We start from the raw sequence: 16,534 nt of genomic DNA on the forward strand, positions 1-16,534 counted from the left end.
ATCATGCAGTAATCTCTAATTAAATCATAATTATACTGTTGCATTCATAATCATTTTGATTGATTGATGGAAGTGGCATGTGATTTGATGTTTACCTGGGAAAATAGTGCAATTTGTTATTCAATCATAATTGGGATCATAATTCCCAAAATTAGAGTGAGTGAGCTATACAGGTGAATTCATAAGAAATACGAACAGGAATAGGCTATTCATCTGCTTGACCTTTTCTACCATGCTGTGAGATCATGGCAGATCTGAGGCCTAACTCCATTTATCTGCATTTGACCCAGAGACGTTTATGCCTTTGCTGAGCAAAGATCTATCTATGATTTAAAATTAGCAACTGATCCAGCATTCACAACCATTTGTGGAACAGAGTTTCAAACATCATCCAGCTTTGTATGAATAAGGACTTCCTAACATCTCTCCTGATGAATATGACCCTATTTCTAGAATTGCCAACCAGTGGAAATAATTTATCTTTATCTACCGCCTTTTCCTGTTAATATCTTGAAGACTTGTAAACCTACGTTGTACTCCTTCCAAGGTTAATATGTCCTTACTAAGATGTGGTGCCCAGATCTGCCCACAGCACTCTAACCAGGGTTTTGGATAACTCGCACTATAATGTCTGCATTCTTGTACACTAGCATTCCATTAACTTGCTTGATTATTTTCTGCAAAGATTTGCTTTTGGATGTTTTTTAAACAATTTTAAAGTCCAATGAAGTTTTATGAAGTACATGTCGCAACTTGCAGAAAGGCCTGCCAAAAGTGCCAAAGTGTCCAAAACGTGACAAAATTATTATTCAGTTCATGCACGTTCAGCTGTTGTGGCAGATTTTATGATGCACTGTGAGAGTGCTCTTGATACGGATGGAAGAGCATGGAGACTCAGCATAAAGGAGATAACAGACTGTTTGGTACTATGTTGTCGGGCAAGCTCATAAATATAATATGCTGCTGGAGAGGAAAATGGTGAACACTGTGACATTGTTGGAGTTAGGAGGAAAGCAGATTGAAACCATAAGCCTTAAAAAGGTTAAGATACTCTATTAGGAGGATGGGAAATGGCCTGTGGAGGATGGAAAGCCAGAATTGGAGAAAAGATTGAAGGTTCAGTGTAAAGAAATATAATTACTGTCATATCATTCAAAAGAACACTGTTTCTGCCAAATAGCTTCATATTTTGGCATTGTTAAATAATTAGAAATCCTGTGCAAACTTGATTGTAGTCAGCTTGAGAAATGTAAGCAATTGGACAAAATTTGAGTGGGCAAGCCAATGGAGAGAAAAATGTAATGCAAAGGAAATGAAGTATTGACCGTAGGAAGAAAACTGGACAACATGATATAACTGAAATTGAGAGTAAACTTAACACTTCATTGACCTGCTGTAGTTGAACGTGTAATCAGCAGAACAAATCAAAATGGAATTCTGCAAAAATAGTAAAATGCAAGGAAAAGAAAGTCATGCTCAAATAAGAAAATGTCTCAAAGCAATGTGAATTTTGGAAATCTGAGATATGAGGGGAAGATGACCGATGGAATTAACATTTCAGGCTGCTGATCTTTTTAAAAAGCTGCCCAATTGGAGTATTCCCAGCATTTTCTGAAGTCCTGCTCACACTGTATAGTCAGATTGCACCTTGAATATTTTATCCACTTCTGGCTGTGGAGATGTTCCAGTCAGCTGGTGAAACTCGGAGCCATGACACTGAGCACATATGACCTTTTTTGAAAGGTGAAGAAAGCCTGGAGGTTTTTAGGCTCAAAAATAGGCAGCCAGGACGAATATGACGGCGCCACTTTCATTTGCATGGCATCTCTTCTATCCCAAATGTTTTGCAGGAAAACAAAAGGAAGTAACGAATGGCCACAATATTGGTCAAATATTTCTTCCTGAAAAAGCAGAGGGGTCTTTGAACATCCAGGATGTCAAAATAGGGGATATACAGACATAGATGTCAAGTTATGTTTTGATTCATGGATGGGATAAGGATTTTGAATGTATTGCACTGGTAGATGAGGTGATGACTTGTATCAGCAAGGATGTGGGTGCTGTGTCAGATACAGGTTTTTACGGTTGGCTGGCAAGATAGCAAGTACAACATTGTTCATGGTGATTAAGGCACATGGAAGGATTATAAATATGGAAAGGTGTTGTGTTTTGTATCCCCTGAAGGGCATTGGTAAAATGTCAACCTTCTAGCCCAGCACGGTCAGTACTAACTTCAGCTTTGATGTGGAGGTGCCAGTGTTGGACTGGGGTGGACAAAGTTAAAAATCACAACATCAGATTATCGTCCAACAGATTTAATTGAAAGTGCCAGCTTTTAGAGCACTGCTCCTTCAGGTAACTAGTGGGGCAGGATCATAGGACAGAACTTATTGCAAAAGGTCACAATGTCATGCAATTAGATTCTGTGTCCTATGATCCTGCCCCACTAGTTACCTGACGAAGTAGCTCATACTTCTAAATAAGCCTGTTGGACTATAACCTGGTGTTGTATCATTTTTAACTAAATTCAGCTTGGAATTGAAGATATACAAAGATTGTGAGGAGACTTGAAAATATGCTGCTGGAAAAGCACAGCAGGTCAGGCAGCATCCAAGGAACAGGAAATTCGACATTTCGGGCATAAGCCCTTCAGGAATTCCTGAAGAAGGGCTTATACCCGAAACATCGAATCTCCTGTTCCTTGGATGCTGCCTGACCTGCTGCGCTTTTCCAGCAACACATTTTCAGCTCTGATCTCCAGCATCTGCAGACCTCACTTTCTCCCCGACTTGAAAATATGGCCAGGGTAGGGAGGAGATGATCCACCCAGTATTAAGCTAAACTTGGTCATCCATATGAAAGCTGAGCAGGTGCCTGTGGATAATGTCACCAAGATACCATGTAGGGATAACAGAGATAAGGGACCTTAGACATGGCTTCAGAGGCTGCCAAACGTGCTGAGCTTTTCCAGCAATTTTAGTTTTTGTTTCTGATAATAGCAATGCAACCTATTTTGAAGGCCCCAGGGAGAGGGGATTTGATTCCTACTCTAGTAAGCTGTACCCTGGGGTTATCCTCTATTTCACCGCTTGCTGTATGTTTCTGGTAGTGAGGAATCCCAGAAGTTACACAGTGTTCAAATCTAACTGCAAATGAAAAAAAACACAAATCTGCCTCTTGTGAGTGGATGATCACTACTTTACCGTTAATCTTGTATTTAGTTTCTAAGCCTGGGGTTTGCTTGTTGAAATTCAGGGTTTTTTTCTTTTGAAATGCCAGGATGTGGAAAAATTACTGTTCTGAATGTAGAAACCAAGCTAAGGTGTCGCTTTCCATCAAAGTCATGTGCTTTATCAATATGCCTGCATTGAGCCTGTATATGCTCTGAGTATTTTCATTGGCCACGCTGAATTTCCAATACCGATTTGAAATTTATCAAGTATTTGGTTTCTTTCATTTCTAATTATGTCTAAGCAGCTCATTTGACATTTTTACAATCCAGTGGAATAAAGAAAATCATCTTTTAATGGTTGGCTTTATTTGAAGAGCAAGTTCTTGTACTCCCTGCAATCCTTATGGTTCCACACAATCTAAATGATTTAAACTTTGAGTTTCGCACTTGCCTGCATTACAGTCATAGAATTATTGCAGTACAAAAGGAGGCCATTTGGCCCATCATATCTGCACCAGCTCTATTACCTAATGCCAAACTCCTGCCTTTTCCCCATATCTCTGCACACTATTTCTATCCAAATAACCATCCAATGCTCTCTTAAATGCATCAGTTGAACCTGGCTCCACCACATTTTCAAAGCATTGTATTCCATATCATAACTACTTGCTGTGTGAAAAAGTTTTTTTCTCATATCGCCCTTGCTTTACTCTCACATTACTTTAAATCTATGCCCTGACTTTCTTTTTTACAACTGGGAACAGATTCTTTCTATCCAGCCTGCTCATGAAGTTGAAAATCTGTCAGATTTGTTGTCAGCCTTCACCTCTCCAAGGAGAATGGTCCCAACTTGTTTATCTATCTTCACAACTGAAATTCCTCATTCCTGGCACCATTCGTGTAAATCACTTCTGCACTGAGTCCAATGCTTTCCTCTACTTTGGAGCCCACAACCATACACAATACTGCAGGTGAGGTAACTTGCATAGTGGCTTTACAAATAAGCCGGTCGATAATTTAAGACATGCAAGATCAAAATAATTCTGCAATGATTGTTCTGGTCTGAATATTTTATAAAACATACCCTGGAGGGACTTTGTCACCTATAGATGTCTAACAATTTATTTTAAAGCTTGAGTACTTTATACCTGTGATTCTATAGACGTCAAATGGAATGAAAACACTTTTCATACCAAAAGGATAAAATAAAGGCACTAGGGAGCAGATCTTTTAACAAAATGTCAGTTTTAAAAGAGGGTATTTCAAAAATTTAGATTAGTTTGGGTTAATCTTGCCTAATTAAAGGCTTGAATTAAACTCTTCAAAATGTCATTCAGATACTGAAGATTTAAGATCTATCATTCAAAATAATCAAGTAAGATAGTTCTCGAAAATTAAGAAGCATTTAACTAACAAATGAAAGGTACAGATCAGAAATACAAGATCTTCATCAAACTGGGTCCAAACATAGCTATCATGTAGAAATCTGTTCCTTTTTTGAGACACAACAGCCTATGTTTTCACACCAGCAGAAATTCCTGATTAACTGTTCCTACAAATTTCTAAAACAGAGGTAGAAAGTCCCTGACTAACTGTCACGATGTTTAGATCAATTGGGGCGGCACGGTGGCACAGTGGTTAGTACTGCTGCCTCACAGCACCAGAGTCCCAGGTTCACTTCCAGCCTCGGGCAACTGTCTGTGTGGAGTTTGCACATTCTCCCCGTGTCTGCATGGGTTTCCTCTGGGTGCTCCTGTTTCCACCCACAGTCACAGATGTGCAGGTTAGGTGAATTGGCCATGCTAAATTGCCCATAGTGTTAGGTGCATTAGTTGGAGGGAGGTGGATCTGGGTGGGTTGCTCTTCAGAGGGTCAGTATGGACTTGTTGGGCCGAAGGGCCTGTTTCCACACTGTAGGGAATCTAATCTAATCTTAATGATGAATTGAGGTATGCCATGTAAGTACCCACAGAATACTTGGACAACTCAAACACCTGGTGCTCAGAATCCTGATTTACAGTCCCTTTAGAATAAATAGTACCTTTAAAAGCTTTTGTTAACATCTAATTTGCTCTTTAGGAGGTGATGGTTAATTTAATTGGATCTTTCTATGCATGTGTGATCTGTTATTCCAAGACAGTGGTGTTCTCCATAATGTCCATCTTATCTTAAAATAAACACATGGACTCATGAGGCAGAAGTGGGTACTGCAGATGCTGGAGATTAGAGTCAAGATTAGAGTGATGCTGGAAAAGCACAGCAGGTCAGGCAGCATCCGAGGAAAAGAAAAATCAATGTTTCGAACAAAAGCCCTTCATCAACCTTTCCTGAGGAAGGGCTTTTGCCCGAAACATCGATTTTCCTGCTCCATGGATGCTGTCTGACCTGCTGTGCTTTTCCAGCACCACTCTAATCTTGACATGTACTCATGAGTTTTAGTGCCAAGGACATATGACTCTTGTAGATCCTTTTTTTTGATCCATTTTTATATCTGTTCTTGCAATAAATTTTTTATTAATTGATTATTTATTTTTAAGTGACCTATACTACTTGATAAGATTTTCTTTAATATGTCCTCTGCTAAGCCAGTGTAGGAACGGATTAACATTTATTACAATTCTATTCAGGTTTTGCCTTAGGTAAAGCACCTGACAGAACCACTGCTCTCCGAAAGGTAGGAATTTGAGATGTTTTTTTAATTATTATGCATTTGATGTTGTACTTAAGGTTAGACTGAGCTACATTTTGAGAATAAATAAAGGAAACGCCATATTTTTATGCGCCTGCTTCGAAGTAGTAGTTTCAAAGTTCAAATATTTAATTCCTAAAACATCTCCTTTCCAGTTGTGGCTCTGAAAATATTACATTATCCTGTTACTTGGCCTTTGTTGCCAAATTGGTATCTGTTTCCACCACTCCTTTCTAGCCTAGTCAAAGCAGTGAGAACAGAGTGTGGAGAGCCAAGGGGAAATGCAAGTTTCAACTCCCAGGCCATCGGCCTGTGTCTGTGATTATGAAAGCCCTCCACATCCTGAATGGATATTTTTTAAAAGTTGATTTCATTAACCTTCACATTTACAGTTTCATGATGTCCTCTGAACTTACTTTTATTTTGTACACCAGAAGTGAGTGAACCATACAGTAACCTGCAGCATCTCCATTCAAACACACATTATATTGCTTCTGATTTGTTTTCACCATTGGCTTTATTTATTGGCCCAAGATGGTTACTAACAAATGGTTTGACTTCTAACATGTTTAAGTGTAGAATGGAATAAAATTGAGCTATTACCCAAGCTGTCAATGCTCCATAGCACACTGACTGGGGAGCACAAAATTGGTTACTGGAGTTACAAGCACAGCGCCACTTTCATGTGAAGAACTGCTGTAAGCTCACCTCAGCATGCTAGCACTGTGCAGAATACCAGTTTTTACCCACCTTCAAGTGCTCCAAGTACACATTGATTTGCCAACTCCAGCTTGTATGAGAGAAATATCCATGGCAATAATTCCTCCACTGCACCCTCAGTGCAGCCTTGATGTCAGCTCACTGGCAAAGGGCCTCTGGTAGGTCACCACCATTTCTACCAGTTTTCCTATTGCTGTGTATCACTCCCCAATCCAATGGCTGTTCTGAGAAAAAGCAACAATATTAGCTAAGATCAGCCAACATATCCTGGAACTGTATCTCTCTATTGGCTGAATAGACCAGAGCTGAGTTGAACTGCTTTGCTTCTGAAATTAAATTATTTACCTCATTTATAAACATCATCATGTTTCTTGTCTTAATTGTCTGGTTCAATAAACCATTCAATGCTTCATTTTAGCTGTTTATTTTGTCGAATTTATAGGCTAAGAACAGAGCTATCCACTACTTGTACTACATTGAACGATACAACAACCAAACCAGTAAGTATCTATTGTGAATCATTCCAAACTTCTCTTAACTTTACAATTATAACTGAGTATGTCATCAGAAACCATGGCTGATGGGTGTGCGAGAATCGTGTGGCAGTGAAGACAGATACTGGTCTCTGTATTTATATCAGAATAATTTTCAGGATTTGCAATATTCGCCTATTTGCTTCATCTCTGAACCTATAGATGCATACAAGGTGTACCTGCCAGCAGGCCAGAGTGAACAAGAACATTTATGATTTAGGACAGAAATGAAAACAGTGACCATGAAACTGCAAGAAGACGTTTTCCTCATTGTGTTTTTTATGCATTGCCTTGATTTTAAACATACTGTCTGTCCCCACTTGAAACAGCTGATTTCCATTGTGTAGTGCCTAACACCTGCTTGTGTTTGCTTTCAGACAATTAGATAAATAAAAGCTCTGCTCAATGTATTTGTGTGCTACGATCTGTTTGATAGCAGTAGGGTCTTTATCAAACACGCCATGTAGCTTTAAAAGCAAAGTCTTTCAGAATTCTACACATGCTGGAAGTAGCAAAATTGACTCTACTGTTTAAGAAGGGGTGAGTAGAGGAGAGAGCATTTGGAGAACTGATAAGAGAAAACCTTCGAATCTGTTATGAAGAATTTGATTACTGCACACTTGTAGTCATAGAGATGAACAGCACAGAACCAGACCCTCATCCATGCCAGCCAGATATGCTAATTCAATCTCATTGGCTCGTATCCCTCCAAACCCTTCCTATTCATATACCCATCTAGATCCCTTTTAAATGATGCAATTGTACCAGCCTCCACCACTTCCTCTGGCAGCTCATTCCATACACGTACCACCCTCTGCATGAAAAGGTGGCCTCTTAGGTCTCTTTTATATCTTTTCCCTCTCTCCCGAAACCTATGCCCTCTAGTTCTGGACTCCGCCACCCAGGGAAGAGACCTATCCGCGCCCCTCATGATCTTATAAACCTCTATAAAGTCACCCCTCAGCCTCCGATGCTCCAGAGAAAACAGGCCAACCTATTCAACCTCTCCTTGTAACTCAAATCCTCCAACCTTGGCGACATCCTTGTAAATCTTTTGTGGACCCTTTCAAGCTTCATGACATCCTTCCGATAGGAGGGAGACCAGAATTGCACACAATATTCCAAAAGTGGCCTAACCAATATCCTATATGGCTGCAACATGACCTCCCAACTCCTGTACTCAATACTCTGACCAGTAAAGGAAAGCATACCAAATGCCACCTTCACTATCCTATCTACCTGCGATTCCACTTTCAAGGAACAATGAACCTGCACTCCAAGGTGTCTTTGTTCAGCAGCACTCCCTAGGACCTTACCCATTAAGTGTATAAGTCCTGCGAACCCAAAATGCATTTGGCTGAATTAAACTCCATCTGCCAATTCTCAGCCCAGTGGCCCATCTCATCAAAATTCTGTTGTCATCTGAGGTAACCTTCTTTGCTGTCCACTGCACCTCCAATTTTGGTGTCATCTGCAAATTTACTAACTACACCTCTTGCTCACATCCAAATCAATTATATAAATGATGAAAAATAGTGGACCCAGCACCAATCTTGTGGCACTCCACTGGTCACAGGCCTCCAGTCTGAAAAACAGCCCTCCACCACCACCCTCTATCGTGTAGCTTTGAGCCAATTCTGTATCCAAATGGCTAGTTATGACAATAGACAATAGGTGCAGGAGTAGGCCATTCAGCCCTTCGAGCCTGCACCGCCATTCAATATGATCATGGCTGATCATTCCTAATCAGTATCCTCTTCCTGCCTTATCTCCATAACCCTTGATTCCACTATCTTTGAGAGCTCTCTCCAACTCTTTCTTAAATGAATCCAGAGATTGGGCCTTCACTGCCCTCTGGGGCAGAGCATTCCACACAGCCACCACTCTCTGGTTGAAGAAGTTTCTCCTCATCTCTATCCTGAATAGTCTACCCCGTACTTTTAAGCTGTGTCCTCTGGTTCGGCCCTCACCCATCAGCGGAAACATGTTTCCTGCTGCCAGGTCTCCCTGTATTCCATGAGATCTAACCTTGCTAACCAGTCTCCTATGGGGAACCTTGTTGAACACCTTACTGAAGCCCATATAGACCACGTTCACCGCTCTGCCCTCATCAGTCCTCTTTGTTACCGCTTCAAAAAAACTCTATCAAGTTTGTGAGACATGACTTACCACGCACAAAGCCATGTTAATGATCCTTAATTAGTCTTTTCCTTTCCAAATACATGTCTCAGGATTCCCTCCAACAACTTGCTCACCACCGATGTTGGACTTACCGGTCTATAGTTCCCTGGTTTCCCCTTACCACTTTTCTTAAACAATGGCACCACGTTAGCCAACCTTCAGTCTTCCGGCACCTCACCTGTGACTATCGATGATACAAATATCTCAGCAAGAGGCCCAGGAATCACTTCCCTAGCTTCCTACAGAGTTCTAGGGTACACCTAATCAGGTCCTGGGAATTTATATACTCCTGTGTGTTTCAAGACTTACAGCATTTCCTCCTCTGTAATTTGGACATTTTTCAAGATGTCACCATTTATTTCCCTACATTCTATATCTTCCATGTCCTTTTCCACAGTAAACACTAATGCAAAATACTCATTTAGTATCACCCCCACCTCCGGCTCCACACAACTGCCGCCTTGCTGAGGTTTGAGGGGCCCTATTGTCTCCCTAGTTACCCTTTTGTCCTTAATGTGTTCATGGTGGCTCAGTGGTTAGCACTGCTGCCTCACAGTGCTGGGGTCTCGGGTTCGATTCCAGCCTCGGGTGACTGTCTGTGTGGAGTTTGCACATTCTCCCCATTCTCTGCGTGGGTTTCCTCCGGGTGCTCCGGTTTCCTCCCACAGTCCAAAGATGTGTAAGTCAGGTGAATTGGTCATGCTAAATTTGCCCATAGTGTTAGGTGGATTAGTCAGAGGGAAATAGGTCTGGGTGGGTTACTCTTCGGAGGGTTGGTATGGACTGGTTGGGCAGAACTGCCTGTTTCCACACTGTAGGGAATCTAATCTAATCCAAAAACCCTTTGGATTCTCCTTAACTCTATTTGACAAAATAATGGAAAAATTGGCAATCAACTCAGATAGATGAAAGAGAAATCATGTTTAACAAACATTGGAATTTTTGAGCATGTTAATTGTATGCTGTATAAGGATTTGCAAAAGGCTTTTGATTAGGCCCCACACAAAAAGTTAATCAACAAAATTCGAAATTATGGAATTTGAGGTATTATGTTAACGTAAATTAAGACCCATCAATACTTACAATGCCAACCTTGGTCACCCTACAACCAAGTCTCTGTTATTATCAGGTCGTACACAGTTTAATCATTGCTAACCATTCTTTGTTTTGTTATGCAGCATTCACTCAGATATCGAACGATTAACTCTGATCTTTTGCAATGTCATGCCTTATCTAGTGGTGCACTTTTAAATTTATACTTTCTCTGCCTACCACATTCTGATTGTCATTTCCAAATCACTGCACTGCTCTATTTCTTTGTTGTTTCTCTTTGATATACCGCCTCTCTTCTCGTGTGATCACTTCCCATGACAGCTCCCCACCCCCTCTCAAATTTAGCTTAAATAATGTACCATCCATATTATACAACTTGACAGAACACAGTTTAGATGAAGCCTTTTCACAATGATACAGTTCCCACTGTCACCTATACCCGTGCCCTTGAGTCTTTGGATGAATTAATCTGTCTAATCTTGTTTATGCCAATTTCCTCTAACTCAGGTAATTGTCCAAAGAGGTTTCCTTTGAGATTTTCTTTGAAATTTATATGTTCTGTTTAAAATATATTTTGTCTTTAATTCAGTTTATCAGGATATAACATCGAAATTCAAACGAACAACAATCAAAATGAAGAAACAAAACTATGGTAAGACTAATGTGTGAAAATTGGCTGCATTTTTAGGTGCACAGTACTAATTAATTCATATACATTTGCATCATGTTGAAGGAGAACATCCATTACTTCAGTAAAGTGGATTGTGTCATTAACTTAACAATGAAGAATGTTTTGGTCAAAATGCAAAAGTTGAAATTATCTTTCAGGTGCTTCTCATAATTTCTTTTCTTAATTCTTTTGGCAGAGTGAGAATTAAAAACACTAAAAAATGTGCAGGAAATTCATGACATAAATCTGTTATTTTTTTCACTGTTTACTGGCATAATTTTGTCCTTTTGAAGGACAGCTGATATGTTCTTCAAAGTCACTTTCATCAAAGCCCCTCAAATTTCCATTTAATTTCTCATTGCCCCCTCAAACTATGAATATACCTAACTCTCCAGTCACTCTGCTGTGTTCAAATTTTCAGACTCTGGTTTCCACTGCACAACCTTTGTCAAAGAAATTCTTAGCCAATTCATTTGTCTAAACCATGACTCAGATTATTCATAAGCATAGGAATATAAATGATGGTAATGTCTCTGTTAGCCCCACAATCAGTGATGTTAATGAGTTTTAATGCACATCAGTATTTCAGTATTTTTATTCCAAGATCAAAACTAGGAGAGTGGAAATCAAAGTAGAGTCTGCTGATGGTTTAAAGAAATTCTAAACTTCTATTTGCAGGGAAACCTTGATTATCCAAACGAGGTAAGCGGGCACTATTTCGTTTGGATAATTGATTATTTAGTTAATTGATTCAAGGCCTTTCCTCTGGGGCTTGGAGTTTTCTGTAAAGTCCACTCCCCATTCAGGAGATGAGGCAGCAGCACACCGTGCGCGAGTCTCCCCCCACCCCCCCTACCGTCTGCCCCCACCCACACACTCCCAACCCCGTCCAGCACCATGCCCCATCCACCCCCCCAAAACCAATCCAACACCACCCCCCCAACCCTGTCCAACACTGCCCCAACTTCCCCCCCCATCCCCCAAACTGCATCCATCACCGCCCCCTGTTCGCGCCTCCCCAACCCCGTCCAACACTGCCCCCCACTCCCCGATTTCCCCCCCCCCCCCCCCCCAAACCTGTCCAACACCGCCCCACCCACTCACCAGGGTAGCCAGATTGGACACCAACAGCAAGACTGCTGCTGCTGCCTTTCGGGGATGCATGCACACAACTTTTTATTTACTGCAGCTTTTTGACAGGTTCCACCTTTGCCTGTACAGGGCAGTGTGGGGGAGATTATCTGGGGAAGGGGGGGGGTTTAAGGTACACCCCTGTGTAGAACTCCAGGGAGGTGTGGGGGTAGAGACAGAGGGCGGGAGGTCAGTCATTTAGAGACGGTGCCTGGGCTCCCATCAGTCTAGCATTGTTCTCAGCAGCATTTCAGTAAGCAGTGTTCACTTTGAATTACTGTAAACAAAAGACGCAATCAGTGTTGGAAACACGTTTTTGACGTCATGTTTCTGTCGGGACCTCGAGATCTCTTTCGGATAATCGAGGTTCCTCTGTAAAGCCTTCTGGATACCATGCAGCTGTTCTCCACCTCTCTTATTGTAATTTCAGTAGTGCTAATCCTCAAATATGTGAGGTTTTTAAGCATATTAATTATACTTGTGCTTCAGGGTATGGACTGCATTGTCATCGAGCAATCATTACAATATGCAAATTAATTGGAATTAAGGACATGTATGCCAAGGTTACTGGATCAACCAATCTATTGAATATTACCAGAGCCCTCTTCCAAGGATTGTCAAAACAGGTAAAGCATTTAAAATCCAATGGTTACTGTTTGTCTCTTTTCAGTTTTGACTGAATCACATTTGATAAGCGACAGCAAACCAGTCTGGACTGCTGTCAGTCAGATATCAAGTTGTTTATTAAAGTTTATATTTGAACTGATCTGAACTTAGTATATTAAATCTAGACTTTGTTAATAAAGGTCAATTAATTTTTGTCAGCCCCTGTATTGCCTCGTTTTCTCTCTTGGTGTAATCCCTGTAGCTCAAGAGAATAAGATGATGTGGCTGCAGCAATCTGTCTCACCTGCTCTGTTAAACATCCTGCCAAATGTTTTTATTGACTTCGGTCTGTCATTTTTGAGGGTTAGGCCATAGGCTTCCATTGGACTGGCCCACTCTTATGGGCAAAATCACTGCTAATCACTGTCATTGCTTTAGGATGGCTAACCAAAAAACGCTCTCACTCTTTCTGCCTGTCATCAGACATGTTGGAAGGATTTACAAGCAGGCAGTCGGTGTGTTTGGTCACATTACAAATGCATTTGCTATGCCAATAAGTCCTGGTCTGGACTGAAACCTAGAACGTCTGGCTCTGAGGTTCGGAACATTGCCACAAGACCACCTCCAGATCTGCTTGCTGTCTATTTACTACCACTTTTCAGATGATTCCTTTAAGAGGGAGGAATTAGAGAATGAAAACTTCACGTGAGATATAAAATCGTATAAACATTGGTTAGGCCACAACTAGTGTATTGTGTGCAGTTCTGGAATCCACATCATTGGAAAGATGTGATTGCACACACACTCCAGTACAGAGAAGATTTACCAGAATGCTGCTTGGGATAAATTTGTTATAGTTATGAAGAGAAATTTGATAGTCTGGAATATTTTCCTTAGAGGAGACTGGAGGGACACGATTGAGATGTGTAAAATTATGAGGGGCATAAGTAGGATGAACAGGAAGGAACTCTCCTCCTTTTATGGGAGGATCGGTGGTTGGGGAATAGATTTAAGGCAAGGGTCAGAATCTTTCACGGGAATGTGAGGAATCACTTTTTCACTCTGAAAGTATTGAGAATCAAAAACCCCTGGTTAAGAGAGTGGTAGAGATAGAAACACTCATAACATTTAAGAGGTATTAGATGTGCACTTGTGTTGCTAAGGCATACGAGGCTATGGGCCAAGTATTGGAAAATGGGAATAAAGATGAGATCTCAAACTAAGGTCTTGCCCGCCTTCTTGTTCATATTAAAGATGTCATCATGACGAGAGTTAGAAATCACACAACACCAGGTTATATTCCAACAGGTTTATTTGGAAGTACAAGCTTTCGGAGTGCTGTTGTGATTTTTAACTTTGTCCACCCCGGTCCAACACCGACACATCCACATCATCATGAATAGAATCATGAAGAAGTACAGCATGGAAACAGACCCTTCGGTTCAACCCACTGAACAGTTATCCTGAATTAACCTAGTCCCATTTGCCAGCATCCCTCTAAATCCTTCCTATTCATGTGCCCATCTGGATGCCTATTCAATGTACCAGCCTCTGCCATTTCCCCTGGCAGTTCATTCCATGTATACACCCCTCTGTGTGAAAAAGTTGTACTGTAGGTCCCTTTTAAATATATCACCTTAAACCTAAGCCCTCTAGTTTTGGGCTCCCCTAGTCTGGGGAAAAGACCTTGGTTGAAAGGCTTTTACCCAAAACGTCAATTCTCCTGCTCCTCTGGTGCTGCCTGACCTGCTATGCTTTTCCAGCACCACAAAGTCCACTCTTGGCTGTTCAGTGCTGAGGGATTGCTGCAGTGCCAGAAATGCCTCTTTCAGGAGAGATCTCAGACTAAGGTCTTTTCGTGATGATTAAAGATCCCAACAAAAAGAATGTGGGGTTTCTCCCTGGGGTCATTATTTATCTCCCAATTAATATCACAAAAAACAGGAAGTTGTGCTCATGGGGGAGCAGTACAGCGGCTCAGTCATTAGCACTGCTGCCTCACAGCGCCAGGGACCCGGGTTCTATTCTAGCCTCAGGCAACTATTTGTGTGGAGTTTGCACATTCTCCCCGTGTCTGTGTGGGTTTCTTCTGGGCTCCAGTTTCCTCTCACAGTCCAAAGATATGCTGGTTAGGTGGATTGGCCATGCTAAGTTGCCCAGTGTTCAGGGATATGTAGGTTAGGGGCATTAGTCAGGGGAAACGCGGAGTAACAGCGTAAGGGAATGGGTCTGGTCGGATACTCTTGGCGGCGGGGGGGTGGGGTGGTGGTGGTGGTGGTGGTTGGGGGATTGGGGTCAGTGTGGACTTGTTGAGCCAAATGGCCTGCTTCCACACTGTAGTCATTCTATTATCAATAATTAACTGGTTGTTTTTGATCAGCACAGATGTGATGAGCAGAAAGGCCTTTGCTGAGTCGTAAATCAGTATAATTCCAGGAAGCGAGATACAGCATTAAGCATTTTCGTATCTGTTCACAACTGGGCTTCTCAGGTTCTCCATTTATCGCTGTCCCTGGATACCCACAAAAAACATTTAAGCAAATTATTTAGCAGACTTGAGTTTATGCACAATTTTTGGAGAATTTTATAAGTCTGTCTCTATCAGCTGTTTAATCTGCTTTCACCTATATCCTGAAACCCTCTAAATAACAGTGTATATTTTTAAATTATGAATATATTAAGGTATAATAAGGTATATGTTGTCTGTTACTCCTGTATCTTTTGAAATAGATAAATTAACAACAAAATTTTTATTGACTTTAATTTGGCTAAAAGTGGTGGTAAACTATAGAATTAAAATATTTCATCCTGTTTACTACTTCGTGCTTCAATCCCACAGGAGACTCATCAAGACTTAGCTGATAAGAAGGGGTTACATGTAGTAGAGTTTCGAAATGAGCGTGGGCCTTTCCCCCTGATTGCTGCCTCCCCACGAGGACCAGTCAGGAAGATGCCTGAACCTGAAGATGAAATTCCCGACACCAAATTGGACTGGAGTGAAGTGAAAGCAGCACAGGGTATGAAACAATCAGTCTGGGCAAATGTCAAGCGTACAATTTGGTGACCACCTGGTACTTCCTGGTAAATGCTGTTAAGGCAGTTTTACTTACTGAATTTGCAAAGAAAATGAGAGATCCTGGCTGAGAACACAGTCTCTGCAGCACATGACACAAGGCAGAAGGATGACATGTTTAACAACATCAGTCCTGATCGTAGTTTATGGATGAAAGGATTGGCTAATTAAATATTTTTCCAGTGCGTTGCAGTTTCTTTATCTGGAACAGTGGAGCTTTGTGAACATATGTTAAAGTTTGTTGTCTTCCATCATAAAACAAATAAAATCCATTGTGTTTAATAAAATGTTGACTTTGTTAGTGTTAATCCAAAATTAATTTTCTTGTGCATGGTACAGCTGCTGGGGGAGAGGGGAATTGCACATTAATGCAATCACTCCAAATATCATCAAAAAATGTGTCCATTGTGTCCACGTCGAATAGCATTGTAAAATACAATATGATTAATCAATAAGTGTTGGCCCTGCCATTAATGTATTGCGGTTAACATTTTAAAATGCTTTCAAAGAAAAGCCACCAGCAAGTAACTTTTTCTTTGGAAGGCATTAGTAATATTACAGGATTTAATATAAAACATTACAGTTTCTGCAGATTCACTCATTGCTGTTTTTCATCTTTGGCAAGTATAGTTTAAACTACAGATGTGAAAGAAATGCATCAAGCTTATTTTTACTGAACACTCACTAACTTTAAATGGTTATTGAT

General features: G+C 40.9%; 1 protein-coding gene across 1 annotated transcript in view; it reads left to right on the forward strand.

The window, feature by feature from the left end:
* mrps5 (mitochondrial ribosomal protein S5) overlaps positions 1-16,115 on the forward strand; it is a 139,816-nt gene extending 123,701 nt beyond the window's left edge. Inside the window, exons 7-11 of the mRNA XM_060855883.1 lie at positions 5,800-5,846; positions 7,024-7,081; positions 10,938-11,000; positions 12,639-12,775; positions 15,595-16,115. Coding sequence (XP_060711866.1) covers positions 5,800-5,846; positions 7,024-7,081; positions 10,938-11,000; positions 12,639-12,775; positions 15,595-15,819 — 530 coding nt within the window. The 3' untranslated portion in view covers positions 15,820-16,115. The remainder of the gene's footprint in view (positions 1-5,799; positions 5,847-7,023; positions 7,082-10,937; positions 11,001-12,638; positions 12,776-15,594) is intronic.
* Positions 16,116-16,534: the final 419 nt, after the last annotated feature.

This window comes from Hemiscyllium ocellatum, chromosome 3, assembly GCF_020745735.1.
Source record: "Hemiscyllium ocellatum isolate sHemOce1 chromosome 3, sHemOce1.pat.X.cur, whole genome shotgun sequence".
In the NCBI taxonomy this organism is placed as follows: Eukaryota; Metazoa; Chordata; class Chondrichthyes; order Orectolobiformes; family Hemiscylliidae; genus Hemiscyllium; species Hemiscyllium ocellatum.